This window comes from Hemicordylus capensis, chromosome 3, assembly GCF_027244095.1.
Source record: "Hemicordylus capensis ecotype Gifberg chromosome 3, rHemCap1.1.pri, whole genome shotgun sequence".
In the NCBI taxonomy this organism is placed as follows: Eukaryota; Metazoa; Chordata; class Lepidosauria; order Squamata; family Cordylidae; genus Hemicordylus; species Hemicordylus capensis.
Genome location: NC_069659.1, coordinates 14,319,246 through 14,339,906, shown reverse-complemented (window position 1 = coordinate 14,339,906; position 20,661 = coordinate 14,319,246). Strand labels below are relative to the sequence as shown.

Genomic DNA, 20,661 nt, shown 5'->3' with positions numbered 1-20,661 from the left:
CTCCATGCCCTGAGGGGAATATCTTACAGTACTCACACTTCTAGTCTCCCATTCATATGCAACCAGTGTGGAGCCTACTTAGCTAAGAGGACATGTCATGCTTGCTACCACAAGACCAGCTCTCCTCTCCTCTCCTCTTTCTGTGTTATGAAACATCTTGGTTTTGTGGTTCTTCCTCTTTGAGGAAAAAGGGTCATAATTAAGCTCTGCTCTACTGCATTTCATTTATACAGTCTCTGCCTCGCTAAAAATAAAAGTATGCTACAAGCCATCTAGCCAGTTAGCTGTCACCCATTGTGTTATGTGCCTTGCACACCTTTTCTTCACACTATAATAGGAAGAGGTGATGGTGGTTAGAGATGATACAGACATCATTTACAAAGAAACCTTAACTGTGCGTGTTTTCAGAGGGAGGGAAGGGAGTTTGAAATCCACCAGATGCGAAGGGTTCCTTTTTTAAAGCTGATAAATGCTGGCTGACATCCTGACTGATGAAGCACTTGCATCACAAGGAAAATTATCCTAGCACAAGACGCTTGCAGAGTCGCTCCCAAAAGCCCAGGGAGTTGAGGAATTGCACTGTTGTACAAAGGTTCCATTTAAAACAAATGAGATGTGCTGCCAGTACATGCTTGCAGTAGCGCCACACAATTGTGGTACACAATCTCTAGACTTTGTGCTAGTGTGTTGTTCTCCTGCAAGAACTGTGTTAGGATGCCAGGCACTCTGTCTGCTTGATCAATCACCTTTAAAAAAATTACAACGGAAATGTCAAGGAACATAGGATACTGCCTTTTACTGAGTCAGACCATTGGTCCCTGGCTTCTCCAAGGTTTCAGGCAGGAGTATCTCTCAGACATATCTGGAGATGCCTCCAGGGAGGGAACTTGGAACCTTCTGCACACACGCAAGCAGATGCTCTGCCCAGAGTGGCCCCATCCCGGGGGGGGGGGGGATATCTTACAGTGCTCACACACGTAGTCTCCCATTCAAATGCAAACCAGGGCAGACCCTGCTTAGCAAAATGAACAAGTCATGCTTGCTACCACAAGACCAGCTCTTTCTTCCCAAAGGAAGCTTTGCTCTGGAGAAGTTCTCCGTGGTTTGGATTCCATACCCGTTTGCCACCTTAGAAAATGGAAATAAAGTATGCAGTGCTCTGAAGCTGCATCAGATCTGCATGCATCTGGCGTGTCATATTTGTACAACTTAGGAATGCTGATTTGCACATAAAAGTACAAAACCCTTTATCAGACTGGGGAATATCCAACCCATTAGAATAATTAACAGGGGATTGGTGGGATCAGCACACCGGATTATACCAGCATGAGAATACGTAATGATTGTATGGCACATTCTGAATACCTAAACTGTGGAATCTTCACTAATTGGTTTACTTTTAAAATGAGGGCTGCAACCAATATTCTCCATGTTTGATTTTTAGGCGGCAGTTGGAGTGGGATAGAGCCAACCCCCCCCCCCCCCGCAAATGCACACACAAAATACGCAGTTTCCTTACATCATTATCCGTGTCATTGTTTCTGCTCATTTGGTGCAATGTTTTTCCTCCGGCTACTGCTGCTTTCTCCTTTTTTCGATTAATCACATGGGTGATCCCATTCCATCAGGAACTGTGCAGCGAACAGAACTAGGACCAGTGGGTTTAAATGCCAAGGAAGCAGATTCCGGCTGGACATCAGGAAGAACAAGAATAGACCCGCAATAGCGTGTTGCAGTATATAGGCATCTGCAAATCCACTTGCCAGCTTGCCAGTAGTGTGGGCCCCCAGCCCTCTGTGAAGCAGGATACCCAGTACCACACCGATCTCCTCCTCAGAGCTCTCATTCCCACTGCCATTTTTTGAAAAGGTCAGCATCTGTTTCAGGTCACAAACATCCCATGCACTGACACACATAGGGGTCTTTGGGCAGGGGGGTGGGGTTGACCCCCTTAGGTGTTCTTTCTTCCGTGGTTTTTTTTTAGTACTAGCCAATCTACAGGTCACCCTGAGTCTTCTGGCACATTCCTCTCCTCTGCAGGCACTCCACTTCTCCATCCAGAAAGAACCCAAATGAAAACAATTTTCAGAAATAGTGTATAAATTCCATAACTCCGAGAGCTCTTTGGCAGTGGAACCGTCTGCCTCATGCAGTGGTAGGCTCTCCTTCACTGGAGGTTTTCAGACAGGCTGGACAGCTCTCTGTCAAGGATGCTGTAGTAGATTCCTGCACTGAGCAGAGGGGTGGACCAGAAGACCTCCGAAGGTCTTCTGAATTCCCGTGGTTCTATGTTAGCCATTCCAATTTGTCACCGAGGGCCATGTAAGTCAGTGAACATTTTTTGCAAGAGGGTTGTAAAAACCACCAAAAAGGAGGAACCTTTTTGGCACTGTGAAAAATAGTTTAAGAACATAAGAACAGCCCTGCTGGATCAGGCCCAAGAAGGCCCATCTAGTCCAGCATCCTGTTTCGCACAGTGGCCCACCAGATGCCGCTGAAAGCCTACAGGTAGGAGTTGAGGGCATGCCCTCTCTCCTGTTTTAGTTTCCCTAAAAAGTGCACCATTATTGTTCACCTCTATTTAAAAGTATGCAAGTCGAGACCTTGGATAGGCACACTGAGTAACTAAAATTAGGCCACGTAGGTGATCCTCTTGAATTCTGATGTCAGTTATGAATATATGAATATGATGAATATTTATATACTGCTTTCCAACAAAGGTCTCAAAGTGGCTTACATAGATATAAATTAATAAATAACATGAGTCCCTGTCCCCAAAGGCAATCTGAAAAAGAAACATAAGATAGACACCAGCAACAGCCACTGGAAGGATGCTGTGCTCGGGATGGATAGGGCCAGTTGCTTTCTCCTCTCTGGATGAAGGGACCGATCTAATATGTATCACAGAGACTTGGTTGGGGGAGGCTAGTGGCCTGGTCTGGTCCCAACTTCTCCCTCTAGGGTACTATGTTGAGCAGCTGAGGGGATGTGGGCGGGGAGTTGGAGTGGGTGTGGTCTGTAAGAACAACATCTCTCTTGCCAGATCTCTGTCGAAGTGTCTGACCATATTGAATATGTGTACTCAAGTTTGGGGACCAGAGATAGACTAGGACTTCTGTTGGTATACGGAACATCCCGCTGCCCAACAGAGTATCTAACTGAGCTGACGGATTTGGTCCCAGGCCATTTAAATTCACATTTTTAAATTCTGGATTTTTCAGATTTGATTTCATTTTTAACTAATTTTAAAATTAGCTTTTAAGCTGCTTTGTATTGTATTTTGTATTTTCTTTATACCTTTTTTTTGGTCTGTTATGATTTAATGTGTTATGTGTTCTTATTAAGAACATAAGAGCAGCCCTGCTGGATCAGACCCAAGGCCCATCTAGTCCAGCATCCTGTTTCACACAGTGGCCCACCAGATGCCACTGGAAGCCTACAGGCAGGAGTTGAGGGTGTGCCCTCTCTCCTGCTGTTACTCCCCTGCAACTGGTACTCAGAGGCATCCTGCCTTGCTTTGAGGCTAGAGCTGGCCTATAGCCATCTGACTAGTAGCCGTTGATAGACCTCTCCATGAAGTTATCCAAACTCCTCTTAAGGCCATCCAGGTTGTTGGCTGTCACCACATCTCGTGGCAGAGAATTCCACAAGCTGATTATGCGTTGTGTGAAAAAGTGCTTCTGTTTGCTGGTCCTAGATTTCCTGGCAATCAATTTCCTGGGATGACCCCTGGTTCTAGTGTTGTGTGAGAGGGAGGAGAATTTCTCTCTATCCACTTTCTCCACACCATGCATTGTATGTTTTAATCCTCTGTTTGAGTCACCCAGAGAACAATTTGTTATGGGGTGGCTAACAAATAAAGTTGTTTTGATTATAATGATGGTGATGGTGATGGTGATGGAGAGGCATATCTACGGTTGCCACCAGCTTGTCATAAGAACAGCCCTGCTGGATCAGGCCCAAGGCCCATCTAGTCCAGGGCATGCCCTCTCTCCTGCTGTTACTCCCCCGCAACTGGTACCCAGAGGCACCCCACCCCCAAGGCTTTCACTTTCCAATTTCTCCACCCCATGCATGATTTTATAGACCTCTATCATGTCTCCCTGTAGTCTTTTCCCCCCCTAAACTAAATAGCCCCAGGTGTTGTAACAGCCTTGCCTCATAAGAAAGGTGCTCTAGGCCCCGATCATCTTGGTTGCCCTCTTCTGCACCTTTCCCAGTTCTACAATGTCCTAACTCTCCATTTATACCTACTCTCTGTTTCCTGTCTTTCAACCAGTTAGCATTCCACACATGTACTTGTCCCCTTATCCCATGTCTGCTAAGTTTCCTCAGGAGTCTTTGATGAGGAATTTTGTCAAGAGCTTTTTGGAAGTCCAGGTAAACTATGTCAACTGGATCACCTTGACCCACACACTTGTTGACACTCTTAAAGATCTCCAAAATGTTCATGAGGCAAGATTTACCTTTGCGGAACCCATGCTGGTTCACTCCCAGCAGGGCCTGTTCTTCTAGGTGCTTTACAATTTTATCCTTGAGGATGCTTTCCATCAATTTGCCTGGAACAGATGTTAAGCTAACCAGCCTGTAATTTCCCGGATCACCCCTGGATCCCTTCTTGAAAATTGGTGTTACATTTGCTACTCTCCAGTCCTCTGGTACAGAACCTGATTGCAGGGATAAGTTATATATTTTAGCAAGGAGGTCAACAATTTCACATTTGAGTTCTTTGAGGACTCTTGGATGGATGCCATCTAGCCCTGGTGATTTGTTAGTTTTCCGTTTTTCCAGACAGTTTAGAACATCATATCTCCTCACTTCTATCTAGCTCAGTTCTTTAGCCGCCATCCCCAAAAAGCCTGGTTCAGGAACAGGTATATGTTCAGTATCCTCTGCCGTGAAGATGGATGCAAAGAACTCATTCAGCTTCTCTGCAACCTCCATATCCTCCTCAATAATCCCTTTCACTCCCTCATTGTCTAAGGGTCCAACTGCCTCCCTGGCAGGTTTCCTGCTTCTGATGTATTTAAAGAAGTTTTTGTTATTCCCCTTGATGCTTTTAGCTAAATGTTCCTCAAACTCTCTTTTCACCTCCCTTATTGTTGCCTTGCATTTCTTTTGCCAGAGTTTGTGTTCTTTTCTATTCTCTTCATTTGGACAGGCCTTCCAATTTTGGAAGGAAGTCTTCTTCCCTTTTATGGCTTCCTTGACAGTACCCATTAGCCATGCTGGCATCCTCCTGGACTTAGTGGTACCTTTCCTCTTTTTGGGTATACAATCTAACTGGGTTTCTAGTACTGTGGTTTTGAGTAAATTCCATGCATTCTGGAGCGAAGTGACTCTTCTGATTTTCCCTTTCATCTTCCTTTTCACCATACTCCTCATTTTAGAGAAGTTTCCTCTTCTGAAATTCAAAATGTCTGTGCTAGACTTCCTTGGTGATTCTCTCCCCACATGTATGCTGAGTTTGATGGCACTATGGTCACTGTTCCCTAAAGGGTCAATGACACTGACATTCCGCACCAGATCCTGGGTGCCACTCAGAATTAAGTCCAAGGTTGCCTTCTCTCTGGTTGGTTCCAAGACCAAGTGTTCTAGGGCACAGTCACTTAGTGTATCTAGAAATTTGACCTCTTTGTCATGACCTGACTGTGAATTTACCCAGTCTATGTGTGGGTAATTGAAGTCACCCATGATTACAGCCCTGCCTCTCCTTGACGCCTCCCTGATTTCCTCCTGCAACTCCCAGTCACTGTCAATGTTTTGATCAGGAGGGCAAGAGCATGTCCCCAGTAGCACGTTCCCTTTCAGGCCTTGTATTGTCACCCACAGGGTTTCTGTGGAGGACTCCAGTCCACCCAGGTTTTCTAGCTTGTTAGATTCTATGCCTTATTTAACGTACAGTACTACTCCACCTCCAAGGCGCCCCTCCCTGTCCTTTCTATAGAGTTTATATCCAGGGATAACAGTGTCCCACTGGTTCTCACTGTTCCACCATGTTTCTGTTATGCCCACTATATCTATTTCTGCGTTAGCCGCTAAGCACTCCAGCTCACCCATTTTGGCTTGGAGGCTTCTGGCATTGGCATATAAGCACCTCGCTGAATCTCTCACCTGATGTAAGCTATCTTTCTTTTGACTCTTTGACCAGCTGGCACAGTCTCCCGTCTGCTCTTTATGCGGTACTGCTCTGTCCCCTTCTGTCTTATCTGAATTCTTTGCACCCTCGTACTTTAAAGGATGGCTTTTGCCGTACGGGATACTGCCCAGCTCCCATCGGCTGTTCCCCAGGCATCATTTTAAAAGCTGCTCTGCAAACTTTTTGATTTTAAATGCCAGCAGTCTGGTTCCATCTTGGTTCAAGTGCAGCCTGTCCCTTTTTTTACAGTCCTTGCTTACCCCAAAATATATCCCAGTGCCTAACAAATCTAAACCCCTCCTCCCAGCACCAATGTCTCATCCACACATTGAAACCTCTCAGCTCTGCCTGTCTCACTGTATGTGCACGTGGAACAGGTAGCATTTCTGAGAATGCTACCTTATGGGTCCTGGACTTCAAAATGCTACCTATCAGCCTAAATTTGGCTTCCAGGACGTCCCGACTACATTTCCCCACATGGTTGGTGCCGACGTGCACCACGACAGCTCTCTCCTCCCCAGCACTGCCTAAGAGCCTATCTAGGCTCTGCGTGATGTCCGCAACCTTCGCACCAGACAGGCAAGTCACTGTGCGGTCAACACGTGGGTCACAAACCCATCTCTCTATACCTCTAATGATCGAATCACCCACTACAAGGAGGCCCCCACCCCCCAGAGGAGTATCCCCCGTGCGAGAGGATATGGGCTCATCATCCATGGAAGGGGTCCCTTCTAAAGGAGCATTCCCTCTTCCTGAGACCGATGTCCTCCTTGCCCAAGACCCTCATTCTCCCTGAGAGCAGAGGAGCTATCAGCCCTGGAGTGGGATGTTTCTATCACGTCCCTGAAGGTCTCGTCCACATGCCTCTCTGTCTCTCTGAGCTTCTCCAGATCTGCCAACTTGGTCTCAAGAGAATGAACTTGCTCCCTGAGAGCCAGGCGCTCCTTGCACTGAGCACACAACCATGACTTCTGCCCATGGGGCAAATAGTCACAAATGTGGCACTCTGTGCAATACACTGGGAAGTGCCCCATCCCCTGCTGGCCTTCTGTCTTCATACTGTTTTTGTTAGCTGTTTACAGTATTTAGAGATAGCTTATTAGAAGGATAGGTCTCAGCTGTAATGGTCAGGTATTTACTGTCCAAGCAGCCTTTCCCAAGAATATGAGGAAGGGATTTGTACTTGCGTTCTCCACCAGTCTCCTTGTGATCACTGGGGCTTGTTCCAGGCTCCCCCGCACACTTCCTGCTAAACTCCTGCAAAACTCCTATGTCCTGTTTGCTATTCCTGTTGGCTATGCTCTGTTCCTACACCTCTTATGTAGAGAGTCACAGGATGTGAGTCAAAGGAATGTGGGGCCTCCCCCAGCCCTAGCTGACTCCACCCCCTCCAGGCAGGGACAATCAACAAACACTGGTTAGCTAACCCTTGCAATTTCTAACCCTTGCAGGGACAAACACTGGAGTTAGCTAACCCTTGCAAATTCTAACCCTTGCAGGGACAAACACTGGTGTTAGCTAACCTTTGCAAATTCTAACCCTTGCAGGGACAAACAACAAACACCAGAGTTACCTAACCCTTGCCAATTCTAACCCTTGCAGGGACAAACAAACAACAAACACTGGAGTTATCTAATCCTTTCAAATTCTAATCCTTGCAATTACAAACCCACACACAGAGACTAGGACTTATCCCTTAAAGAGAAACCAGCCCCTGAAAATCTCCCCTCCTCCTGTTAGTTGGTTTGAAGGGGGGGAGGGCTAGATGCTTAGAAGAGCTTGCACACCTCCCTAAGATGTGTCTGCTCTTCACAGAGTAGTCTTCCTACAGTAGTCTTGTCTTTTGGCTATTTGGAGACTGGCCTTCTTCATTGCTGCCCCTGGGCTTTGGAATGTGTACCCTGTTGAGATATGTGCCCCCTTGTTGAGAGAACTGTCTTCATATGTTTATGAAGACATATTTGTTCACCCAGGCTTTTAATTAGATTTCTAGTTCTAATACTTCTAATGTTGAGTTTTAAATGATTTTAATGTAAATGATTTTAATTGTAAACCGTCCAGAGACGCAAGTTTTGGGCAGTGTAGAAATATGTTAAATAAATAAATAACAACAACAACAATAAATAAAGGGAATCACCACTTTTAAAAGGTGCCTCTTTGCTTAGCTTGCAGGGGATTATTATCAGCATTCGTGATGTTTCTTTGGATGGTCTTTTAAAATATATATATTGAGAGAGGAGTGTCACGGATCACTCTGTGTTGCTACTACTTGTTACGGCTCAGTTTCAATTAGCCCTGTGACTTTTAAATTTAACGATTGCCACCAAGTAGACATTTAGGCTTTCTCTGGCTGAGACTACTACAACAAACCTCTGTTATATCAAAACTACAACATCAACAACCAACTTTAGTAAAGTGGTAAAGGCTTTAGACGTGGGGTGGAGAAGCAAATGAGCATAAGAAAGAAATGAAATGTGATCAAAACACATCCAAATTGACCTAAAACTGGGCCCTAACTCAGAGTCCTCTGCAGTCACCTCAGCTTTTCCAGCCAATCTGGCTTGTCCCTTGCTCATCCTCAGGTCCTGCTCTCCTTCAGAGTCCTGGAGTTTCAGCCCCAGCTGTTTCTTATTGTTGGTGAGTGATTTCGCTCTCCAGAGAGTTTCCACACTCTGCCAATGATTTCTCAGCTCTTCCCAGCCCCAGCTCTGATTCTCTCCGACTGTGCCAGCACTCCCTTCTCTTGGACTTTTAAGTTCTCTACTTCTTCTTCCAACTTGGACTGCGCTCTGTTGGACTCTTTCTCCAACACTCTAACTTGTACTGCACATGGACTCTGCTTTTCCAGCACCAAACCTTGTTGCCCTGATTTTCAGGGCTTTGAGCTGTTTTATTGGTTTTATTGTGTTTTAATAGTTTGATTTTAATTGTTAATTTATTTTAATTGTTTTTATCATGCTGTGAACTGCCCTGAGCCATTTTGGAAGGGTGGTATATAAATCTAATAATAAATAGATAGATAGATAGATAGATAACCTGTACTCAGCTCTGCTGAAAGCATCCTCCTTATATACTCCAACTTCCCTCCCATTTCCCCAAACCATCCAATCAATAGAACTTAAGTTTCCTCCATTTTTAAAAACATAACCAATACAGTCAAACTTCCACTTCCCTCCAAAATCAAACCAGTAAATTTCATCACTCTCAAAAATAAAACTGCTGAACAGGAGCCATGAAACTCCAGCCCTTGCACAGCTTTATTAATATAGTAAATAGCAAGGCAATTGCAACATAAAATCCTGTCTACAAACAGAGGAGGTTTAGGCCTCGTTCCTTCACAGGGAGCAACAAAGCAAATATAAGCAATAACTGAAAAACAGCAAGATCTGCTTTTGTTGGGGGGGAATTGCATCTGTAAGCACTTTACAATCCGCATGGAAAATATATGTGTAACCAGCCCCGTGTTAGCTAGCGCAGAAGTTGGGGAAGTGTCACTTTCAAGGTGAACCAGAACAGAGAGGAAGAAAACAGCACATGGCACCATCTTAACCTAGAGGATTCAGGGACAGTGTGCCACCTTCTGTAGTCCCGTACATTTGTTTTTAAAACCTTTAACCTTCCTTTGTGCCTAATAGGCAGCAAAGTGGCTTACAATCAGATTCTGATTTATTAAAATACTTCAGCCCTACCTTATGGTCAAGTAAACCCCCTTCCCCAAGGTAGAGAATGATATGAAAGCAATAAAACAAGCCCCAAACAAAAACTAAACAGAAAAAACCTCAAGCCAAAACCAAGCACTAACACTACCACCAGCACTTAAATCGCCAATAAAGCATATAATCTGACAGAATTAAGCCCAGAGGTTAGCTGGAAACCGTGAGCCTTTACCACCCTGCAGAAAGTGATCAAGGAAGATCAGCACAAAATTAGTCTGGACGTTGGCCAGTGCCATGAAGCACAATTTTGTCATTGCTTCTCCTATCTTAGTTACTGATCTTCTGATTTGTTTCAGAGGCCTGGTTCAGGTCTCATGAACTGCAGGTCCAATGGACCCGTGGTTCCACACACCCCTCCCCACCCATCCCTGTTCATACATTTGACGGTCGGTTTGTATGTCATCCATGTTCATAGTGAGACTGCAGAGAGGCGACAGAACTGGCTGTGCAGGCTTCTTTTTTTCCTGAAGGACAGCTCGCACAACCAATAAGAGCCGGAGCGTGGGAGGAGTTTCCTCCTTTAACTACGGTTTCAGAGCGGTGAAACTGCATGCCTGTGTTCATATGCCATGCTGGCACAGGCAAACCAGAAACTGGGACAATGAAACTTTAAGAAAAACAAAGGTGATACGCACAGTTTGGAGAAGGGAACTGCAGACCCATTTTAAAAATTTAACTGTAATTCCTCAGGCTCATACTTTCAGGTTTTGGAAGGGACCTCCGGTTTACTGTTACAGACGAACTAGGCCAGTGGGTTGTTGGTTTTTTTGAAAGGTGTGACTGTTGTTGGTTTTAGACTCTTCTTGTATTGTGAGGTGTGTATTAATTTTACGGTTGTAAGCCACTTTGAATATTTTTGCAAAGAGGTAGGTATATAATTATAGTCAACCAGACTGAAGTTTAGACACCCCCAACCCCAAAGGCCATATCTTTTTTGCCCATTTGCCACACCTTTGGCACTGGGGATATAGAAAACATGGCCTTTGAAGTAGATAGGAGTGCACTAGAAGGTTCATATGGAAGGAGGTAGTCCTTCTCAAATGTTTAGAGCCCCAAATGGCTTGCATCTGGGCATTCCTTTCTGGTACGAAAGACCACTAAGGAAGGCCCTGATTCATGTCACACACACCCCTTTCAGGAATGAGGTTGATGGATACTCTGGGCAGGGACTTATCAGTGGCTGCCCCTGTCTTGTGTTATTCCCTCCTCTGGGAGGTTCATCTAGCCACATCCTTATCTATCTTCAGAAAGCTCTCAAGACTGCCCTCTACTGGGAGACCTTAAAATTGGACTGGCTCCCCTCATGGTGGGCTGTTATTCTTTTGCCTTCTGTGCTTTTGAAGATTTGGGCATCTGCATACTGCTTTCGTTTTTATGTTTTTTAGTTGTGCTCCTTTATGCTTTTAATTGTTCTTTTATCTACATTTTTGTTGCAAGCTGCATTGGCTGCTACATTTCAGTGATCCAGCCAGGTTAGTTCATTTTTACAGCAGGTGTTCAAGAATTGTGGTCCTGCCATGCTGAAAGCCCTTCCCTGTATCGAGATGGATTTCTCCTACCCAGGAGGAGGCATTCTGATTAGATTAGACTGATCCCCCAAGAAGCAGGGGCACTGGCTGACACCATGCACAGCGTACTGACTCCATCCTGCTACATGCTGGGGCTGCTGCCAACTTGTAAGGCAGCCCTGACGCTTTTCAGAATGAGTGCTTGCCCAAGCAGCATATGTTGTTTTCTGCGTTGCGGCATATGGGGGAAACTGTGCAACCACTCGTGCTGAACAGTGTTGTGGCTGCTTACAGCTTCACAGCAGCCCTGAGGCAGAGTATTATGGTGACCTCTGCTAAGCAAAGAGGCACCATTTTAAAAGGGTAATTCTATCTATCTGTCTGTCTGTCTATCTATCTATCTATCTATCTATCTATCTATCTATCTATCTATCCAGCAAATATTTAGATACTGCTTTTCAAGAAAATGTTCCCAAAGCAGTTTACATAGATATAAATAAAATAAATAAATACATAAATAAAATACATAAATTAAATGACTCCTTGTCCCCAGCTGGCTCACAATCTAAATAGAAACATAAGATAGACACCAGCAACAGCCACTGGAGGGATGCTGTGCTGGGGTTGGATAGGGCCAGTTGCTCCCCCACGCCCGCTCAATAAAGAGAATCACCACTTTGAAAGATTCCTCTTTGCTCAGTTAGAAGTTAGCATTTGTATGTTGCCCGAAACGTTCACCTCTGGGCAGTTTACAGCAACACAAAAGAAATTAAAATAGTAATTAAAACCTTAAAACAATTTAAAACTACAAGTCTAGTTAAAATATTTGAGTGAATAAATCTGTCTTTAAAGACTTTCTAAAAGTTGTTAGAGATAGGGAGCCTCTTATTTCAGCAGGGTAGAGGTGTGCAGAACTGGTTCAAATCGAACCGGGTTTGATTTGAACGAGACCAGTTTGAACTGGAACCAAACCAACTTTTTTTTTTAAAGGCAGCCGTCCGAGTTAGAACCAAACTAACTGAACTAACAAGTGAGGATTCCCCTTTACAAGCAAAGGGGAATCCTGCCTTTAAAAGGTTTCTAAGGGTGGCCAGGGGGGGCGGCGAGAGGGTACCTTACTTCCGGTGCTGGTGGTGGCAGCTCCTCTGAACCCCAGAGCTCCCCCAGCAATGCACCCCACGTGGTGGCAGCACTGTTCAGGCCTCCACAGATGTGTGGAGGCCATTTGTTCCCCTGCTCCCTGCTGGCCTCTAAAATCACTGCCGCAGCCTGCCAGAGTGTTATTCCATAAATCGTCATGGCGGCCATTTTGGAGGCTGCCGCACATGCGCAAATGGCCTCTGTGAGGCCTGGCATGGCCCAGGGCCTCGCAGAGACCATTTGCACATGTGCGGCAAAAAAAAACAAAACGCTGGCAGGCCACAGTGGTGATTTTAGAGGCTGGTAGGGGACAGGGGAACATTCGTGGACACACACCCCCTCCATAGCCTATAGGAAGCCCCCTGAAGGGGCAGAAGGTAATTAAATTTATTTTATTTTTTTAAAAAAATTCCAGACCGTACCGGGGGAGGGAGGAGTCGAAGGGTGCTGGACCGAACCGGACCAGCCGGTTCCGTGCACACCTCTACCAGGTGGGTGCCTGTCTGTCAGTCAGTCTTTTCCCTGACAGGGCAGCAGGAGGCAGGCTGTGCTCTCACAGCACCCCTGGTGGAGCAGCTGATCATGGCGAAGCCCACTGCTGCTGCTACCATCACCGCCACTCTTCCCCGGGTTCCGGGGTAGTGGACCGTGATGGTGGGGGCGAGCATGGGGGCAAGCATGGACCGCAAGCCCCCACATGGCCCAGACCCATGAGCACTGCATGCCCTCGTCTATTGGTGGCTATGCTAGTGGGCCACTGACAGGAAAGAAGGCATTGCTGATATGCTGGGACCAAGCGTCAGGGTGTGTATATGTCAATTCACGGTAGTGTTCAGCTAACATTAAGATTCTAGGGAGCCTGGGTGCCTTATTTTTCCTTTAGCTAAAGGTGCAAAGGGTGATAGAAGGCAGAGCTAAGGTTCATTGTTCTTTCACCCTTTAAATCATGAAAACTATAAAGTCATTCACACAATCAAAAACGGTGTTCTACCCAGGTTTGGAAGCTCTGTGTGTGTCCCAATTTTTGGTTGTGTGGAAGCAAGGCAGGAGGAAAATTTGGGTCACTTTTTCTCCTCCCTTGCTTCCACACAACCGAAAATTGGTAGTGCACACAGCTCCTAAACCCAGGCAGAACACAGTTTTTGATTGTGTGAATGACCTCAATGTCTGTAATAGGCTATATGAAGGAGCTTTATGCTTTGTCAGTGCATTTGCCCTTCTGCTTCGTACAATGCTATTTGGAATGACAGCCACACACCCAGAAGACGCACACACACTTGAGCAGAAATCATACCTGGCCCTGGAGACACGTAGAGATTCCAGGTACTGAACTAGGGAGTTCTTATATTCAATTTGTTGTTGAATCCCTGAAAGCAATCTTTCAAGTTCCTTGCATGCACAAGATCACCAGTCCAATCCCTGGCATCTCCAGTCAGGGCTGGTAAAGACCCCATTCTAGACCCTGGAGATGTGATGCTACTCAGGGTGGATAATATTGCGCCAGATCAGGGTTGAACAGCTTCAGCTCTTCAGCTGTTGTTGGACTACAACTCCCATCATCCCCAGTCATAATGACTAGTAGTCAGGGATGGCTACTAGTTTGGTGGCTATAGGCCACCTCCAGCCTCAAAGGCAGGATGCCTCTGAGTTCCGTTGCCGAGGAGTAATAGCAGGAGAGAGGGCATGCCCTCAACTCCTGCCTGTAGGCTTCCAGCAGGATCTGGTGGGCCACTGTGTGAAACAGGATCCTGGACTAGATGGGCCTTGGGCCTGATCCAGCATGGCTGTTCTTATAATGGGAGTTGTAGTCCCATTTGCAGGATGGCAAAAATTGTGCAACCCTGTGCTAGATGGACCAGTGGTGTAACTCAGTAGAAGACAGCTTCTGGTGTTCCTTTGTTTCAGTGCAACATTTCTGTGTTGCTAGCTATTTATTTATTCATTTATTTATTCATTTATTTAAAAATATTTTTGTACCACCCAAACCAGGTGCTGGGGGAGGGTTCTGGGATGTGACTAGCATCTGTGGAAGTAAGTCTCAGCAAAATCAGGGGTAGAGCAGAGTCAAGCAAAGTAGAAGGCAAAATGTTGGACACACACACACACACACACACACACACACACACACACACACACACACACACATGATTTATCTGACTCATAGGAACAGAGGAAGCTGCCTTATACCGAGTCAGACCATTGGTCCACCCAATTCAGTATTTTCTGCACTGACTTGCAGTGGCTGTGCAAGGTTGCAGCTAAGGAGTCTCTCCCAGCCCTACTTAGAGATGCCAGGGAGTGAACCTGGGACCTTCTGCATGCAAAGCAGATATTTCCCCACTGAGTTATGGCCCCATCCCCTAAGGGGAATATCTTACAGGGCTCACATCTAGTCACCCATCCACATCCAAACCAGGGCAGACCCTGCTTAGCAAAAGGGACAAGCCATGCTCTCGATCACAGAAAGAGCGCTCGTCGTTGCCTCTGCTTCCCCCGAAATCTCTTGCTCACACCTAGCACTTTCAAGCAAAGTTTTCAAACAAGGAGCAACATACAGTTTGGGGAGACTTCACTGTCCTTCCCTGAGTCGTCCAATCTGAACAGAAGCAGTGGCCCTGGTCATTAGCATCACCCCTGTGGTCTCCGTTTTGCATAAGCTGCATGAAGGGCAATGGAGTGTACATCCTAAAAAGCACACGGGGAGAAAGGGGATTCTTCCGTTCCAAAGCTTGAGGTGGGAGACGTATTGGGAGAGGGAGAGGCTTGGAATTGGGAGATGGAAACCCCAGGCAAACAAAGGAAGGGACGTGGCCCAGAACTGGACATTTGTGGATCATCAAAGGGTTCATACTGAGACATCAAAGGGTTCATACTGCAAGGATGATTTAATGTTGTGTGGTCACCTTTGCCCTTTGGGGTGGTTATTTATCTAATTGTTTCAAATCTCCAAATACTGAAGTTTCAGAGTCCCTTCCTAACTGGGCAAGTGGGAAGAGCAACCGGACCTATTCATCCTCAGCAGATTCCTGCAGTGGCTGTTGCTGGTGTCTACCTTGGGTTTCTCTTTAGACTGTGAGTCCTTTGGGGAACAGGGGGCCACCTCTTTCATCTTTTTCTGTGTTCCGTTTTGAGAACTCTTGATGAAAAGTGGTATATAGGAACATAGGAAACATAGGAAACTGCCATATACTGAGTCAGACCATTGGTCTATCCAGTATTGTCTTCACAGACTGGCAGTGGCTGCTCAAGGTTGCAGGCAGGAATCTCTCTCAGCCCTATCTTGGAGAAGCCGGAGAGGGAACTTGAAACCTTCTGCTCTTCCCGGAGTGGCTCCGTCCCTTGAGGGGAATATCTTGTAGTGCTCACACTTCTAGTCTCCCATTCATATGCAACCAGGGCAGACCCTGCTTAGCTATGGGGACAAGTCATGCTTGCTACCACAAGACCAGCTCTCCTCTCCTCCTCATATAATTAATATGGGGGAGGGGAGTTGGTCTTGTGGCAGCAAGCATGAATGGACCCCTTTGATGAGTAGGTCTGCCCTGGTTTGCATTTGAATGGGAGCCGACATGGATGAGCACTGTCTGATATTCCCCTTAGGGGATGGATCCGCTCTGGGCAGAGCAACTCCATGCTTGCCTGCAGAAGGTTCCATCTTCCGTGCCAGGCACCTCCAGGATAGGGCTGAGAGAGACTCCTTCCTGTAACCTTGGAGAAGCCGCTGCCAGTCTGGGTAGACAATACTGAGCTTCTGCTCACAATCCGTGAGAAGGGCTCGTGGGCGGGCCGCGGGGAAGGCGGGTCAAACCTACCTTCCTTGCAGAGAATCGTCTCAGCTGCTCTCCCAGCAGCTCTGAGGGCTGGGGTGTCAAGATGTGCCGCCACACGCTGCCCTGTCCCCCAGAGCTCGGATAATGCATTATGTGGGTGTGCAGTGCATTATGGGAATCCCCCTCCTTTCCCCTCCCGGAGTGCCAGCCGTGGCTGCAAGCAGCCGTGGCTGACACACGAGCAAACAAATGAGGTTAAGGGAGAGCTCGCTCCCTGAACCTCATTTTGAAGCGGGGCTATATAGGCGGGTTTGCTGCTGTGTAGCCACCGGGACCGGCCTGATCCTGGCAATTGACATGTGAGTGCAAAACCGGGCTGGGCTCCCTTAGCCCAGTTTTGCACATGCGTGTGAATAGCCTCACTGAGTTAGATGGACCAATAGTCTGGATGGACCAATGGGATAAGGCAGCTTCCTATGTTCCTAATGGTCACAATGATGTATAATAAGCACAGTAGCTTGGGGTAGCAAGCATGAATGGTCTCCTTTGCTAAGCAGGGTTCACCTTGGTTTGCGTTTGAGTGGGTGACTCCCTGTGAGCGCTGTAAGGTGTGCTAGATAACCCCGTTAGGACATAGGGCCATAGCTCAGTAGTGGAGCGTCTGGTTGCATGCAGAAGTTTCCATCCCTGGTCGCATCTTAAGATAGGCTTGGGAGAGACATTAGCCTGAAACCATGGAGAGCTGCTGTCAGTTATTGTGGCAAGAAGGGTCAATGGCCTGACTTGGTATAAGACCCAGCTGCTTTGTGGGTTGGGGTGGGGAATTAGTGGCATCCCATGTGTCAACTACCCCCCCCAACCCGCAAGCCACTGGGTACTCAGTTTCAATTTTTGGAATTTTTGAGGTGTTTAGACGGTTTGGTGAACAATGAATCCACATAGGGATTCATTATGAGGAAAGGTTATTAGACACCAAAGAGTCTAAACACTTGGAAAAATTCCTAGAACATAAACTGAGTAGTAACCCCACTGCCTTGTGGTTGGGAGTGGGGGTGTAGTTGGCACATGGCAGTTGACAGTTGGCACTGTCCAAAGACAGTCAAAATGAATAAAAGAAATGAAGGTGTGTAATGAATCCTCATAGGGATTTATTGAGGAAAAGTTATTATACACCCCAGAACCCAAAAATAGTGACCACACATTTTGCTCCATAACTCCACTTCTGCAAGGGCTAGAACTTAGCTTTTTTCAAAAAATGAAAGCTGGGAATCTGGGGAAATTAATAGGAGGGTTCCGAATCTCGAATCGATTCAAATTGAATCTGGCATGATTCTACTTGGACCCGAATCTAGACAATGGACCACAGGGGCGATTTGTTCTGTCTCCAGATCACCCGGATCAGCTAGATTTGAGTGCGAATCTATTTGTACCAAAATCGATTTGCACATCCCTACCCAGGTAGGGCTGAGAGAGACTCCTGCCTGAAACCTTTGAGAGCTGCAGCCAGTCTGTGTAGACAGTACTGAACCAGTGGGACCAATGGTCTGACTCTGTATAAGACAGCTTCCTATGTTCCTGTGGAAGCTTCCCTCTGGGGACCACGGTTTGGTGCATAAGGGTTAAATCCTTCCTCCTCACATGCTGTGATCTTGAGCCTGATCAGCTTCGCTACGGAATGCTATTGGCACTTAAATAACTCCCCTAACAGACCAAACAACGGCTTTAATATGACATGCAATTTGGCACACTAGTATCATGGTGGGATGTTGTGCTTTAAACGGCTGCTCTCTTGTTCCTTCAGGATGGGACAAGGGACAAACACAGACCAACAAGTACTTTCCTTTTGCTACACTCCCACTGCCGCACCACCTCTCTGTCGCTTTTGAGAACCCCACGAGATTGGCCCCTCTGGAGCCTCCCTTCCATCCTCGCTCTGATCCTCAGCTGCCTGCTCAGAAACAGAAGCAAGGAGTTAAATTTCAGGAGGCGAGAAGCAGGAGGTGAGCTCTCTGCTCCATTAGTTTACTGCAGCTCCTTTCACGCTGACACACACATGTAGTTTGTGGTGTCACTGCTAAAGAACTGCAGACAGGCACTTAGCAGACTGGATGTGAGCTGGATGCAAAGATGCCTCTTTCAAGACCTCCTGCGGGCAGTATGTAAATACACCTGCCGGCTGGTCATCTGAGATTCTGGTCCCCGGCACCCACTCCCGTCCACTAGAATCAGAAGGACCCGACAAAGAAGCAGCATTGTAAGAGTGAAAGGACCTGAGCCATTGTCCAAATTGCTGCTGAGCTCTGGTGGAAGTTTGATTGCTCGGGGCACACTCCCCGATCGCTGAGCACGATGTTTGCCTCTATCTGGTATGCCAAGAAGCTGGGACGTCGGTTTGTCTATAATGCCCGGAAAGCAAAGGCAGAGAAGGTATGTGGAGAGAGAGAGAGAGAGAGAGAGAGAGAGAGAGAGAGAGAGGACCTTGCTTGTCTTGGCAGTTGTTCGCTGTACTGTGCTGAATCCAGCCGCTTCGCTCTGAAAAGACAACCTGCCACTGTGTAATGTGATTAATTCCAACACTGTGTGTGTGACTCCTGTTCTGTCTTCTCCCTTGCCTTGCTGGGTTGCTTTAAATGCTCCGCAGGTGATTCTTCCGAAAGTCTTTAATGTCTTTTGCTTTGGGCAAAAGAAACCGCTCTGCAGCTGGCGCTCTGTGTGTGTGTGCGTGTGTGCATGTGTGTGCATGAGCGTGCATATGTGTACAGTGGAGCACTCCGGTCAACTTGTTGCTGTGTAGCACTATATCGCAGGCATGCCCCCTGTCCTCCTTAAAGAAGAGACTTTTTGAATAATTTATACCTATTCTTGCCTACCTTGATGCCTCAAGCCCAGACCCGTTAATGTCTAAAGAGTTATGCGCTCAGGTTCGATCCTTGCGTTTCCTGATACTTGTTGCAGTGCTGTACTGCAGTTGTGAGACACCTTTTTTTTTTTAAAAGGGGAAGTTCTTAGGATTTTTTTTAAAAAACCATGATCATATTCATTAGTCAGTTTATGTGGCTTTCCTTCCTTAAGAGAGGGTCTTAAAGGCTTGGTACAAAGATACGTTGGGCTGTGGGGCTGCTTTATATTAAACTCCTCGTTTCTCAGCAAACGTCATTAGATGGGCAGGAGATTTCCGTCTGGGTATCTGTCCCTCTGGAACAGCAGTCAGAGCTTTTAGATTGACTGCCATGAGCACTGATGTGGCGGGGGCAGTGTCGGCAGGCAGGGTGGGAAACAATGTTCAGAGGCTCTTATTATCAGCCTGCTGAAGATGGCCATTAGCTCTGCAGCCTGCACTAGCATGGGATCAGCTAAATGACAGTATCAATTTTCCAGGTGGGACAGTCTGATGTTTTGAAGAACTCCAAGCATTTGACTGGAGAGGGAGGGGAAGGTGGAGGTTTGCATGGCACTATCTTTTGATGGTTCCTGATGATTTGCTGCCTTTGATGTAGCAAAAGGATTCATACATCAGCCGCTCTTCTGTTTCTCTGCTGTCCTTTTGTGTGCTGTGTAAGGTGATAGCCAGACTCCGCCCATTCACCTGGCTTGCCTGGCCAAAGTGCGCATTCTTTCCTTCAGAGCAACAACAGAGGATGTTTTCCAAGAGGTTGGTGTCACATCTATGGTACTGAATCTTTTCCTTAAAAGCAGTGAAGGGTTATTCCGTTTAATTTTTGTGTTCCACGATTTCCCCCTTCCTGTCGAGATATAGTAAAATCCTTTATGAATTCTGTTGGCTATGCTATCCCTCTGCTTCGACCATGTGTAAACCTCAATGCCCACAAGCATGAGAAATTGATGTTCTATTAAGTCAGACCAGTGTTTTTATCAACCCATCCCGAACGATGATTGACACACATTTAAGAAAGCAAGAAAAGTCCAGCAGGATCAAACCCAAATGGCAACTTAGCCCAGCATCTTGTTTTCAGCAATTTTTTTCACCTTCAAGAAACCCACAAGCCTGGCATGGCGGCAAAACACCCTCAGCAACTGATATTCTGCCTTGGGTGGTCCATTTAATTGTTGTGGTTGATGGCCATTGATACAACCATGATAAATGTTCCTTTTTCTTAATAAGATAAAATAAATAAAAAGCTGTTTGGCTGTCACCACATCATGTGGCAATGAGTTCCCTATTTAATTGTGCATTGCAAAATGTCACAATTCCTCCTACTTGTCTTGAATCTGTTGACAATATATTTCTTTGGAAGGTCCTGAATTCGTGTATTTGAGGGTGTGTGTGTTTGTGTGTGTGTATGTGTCCCTCATTCTCATTCTTTCCCTGTTCATTTTCTCCACCCCATTCAGAATGCTCTCTGCTTCTTGTCCTCCCCAGAGCAGTG

At 46.4% G+C, this 20,661-nt stretch overlaps 1 protein-coding gene across 25 annotated transcripts in view; it reads left to right on the top strand.

The window, feature by feature from the left end:
* The window catches only part of DLG2 (discs large MAGUK scaffold protein 2), a 1,429,269-nt gene that overhangs the window by 774,449 nt on the left and 634,159 nt on the right, over positions 1-20,661 (top strand). The window contains exon 1 of one of the 25 annotated variants that reach the window (XM_053304295.1): positions 18,273-18,700. The exons of 23 other annotated variants lie outside the window; for them this stretch is intronic. In XM_053304295.1, coding sequence (XP_053160270.1) covers positions 18,623-18,700 — 78 coding nt within the window. In that variant the 5' untranslated portion in view covers positions 18,273-18,622. Of the gene's footprint in view, positions 1-18,272; positions 18,701-20,661 lie in introns of those variants that run through there. One more of the 25 variants, XM_053304297.1, reaches the window with a different exon arrangement.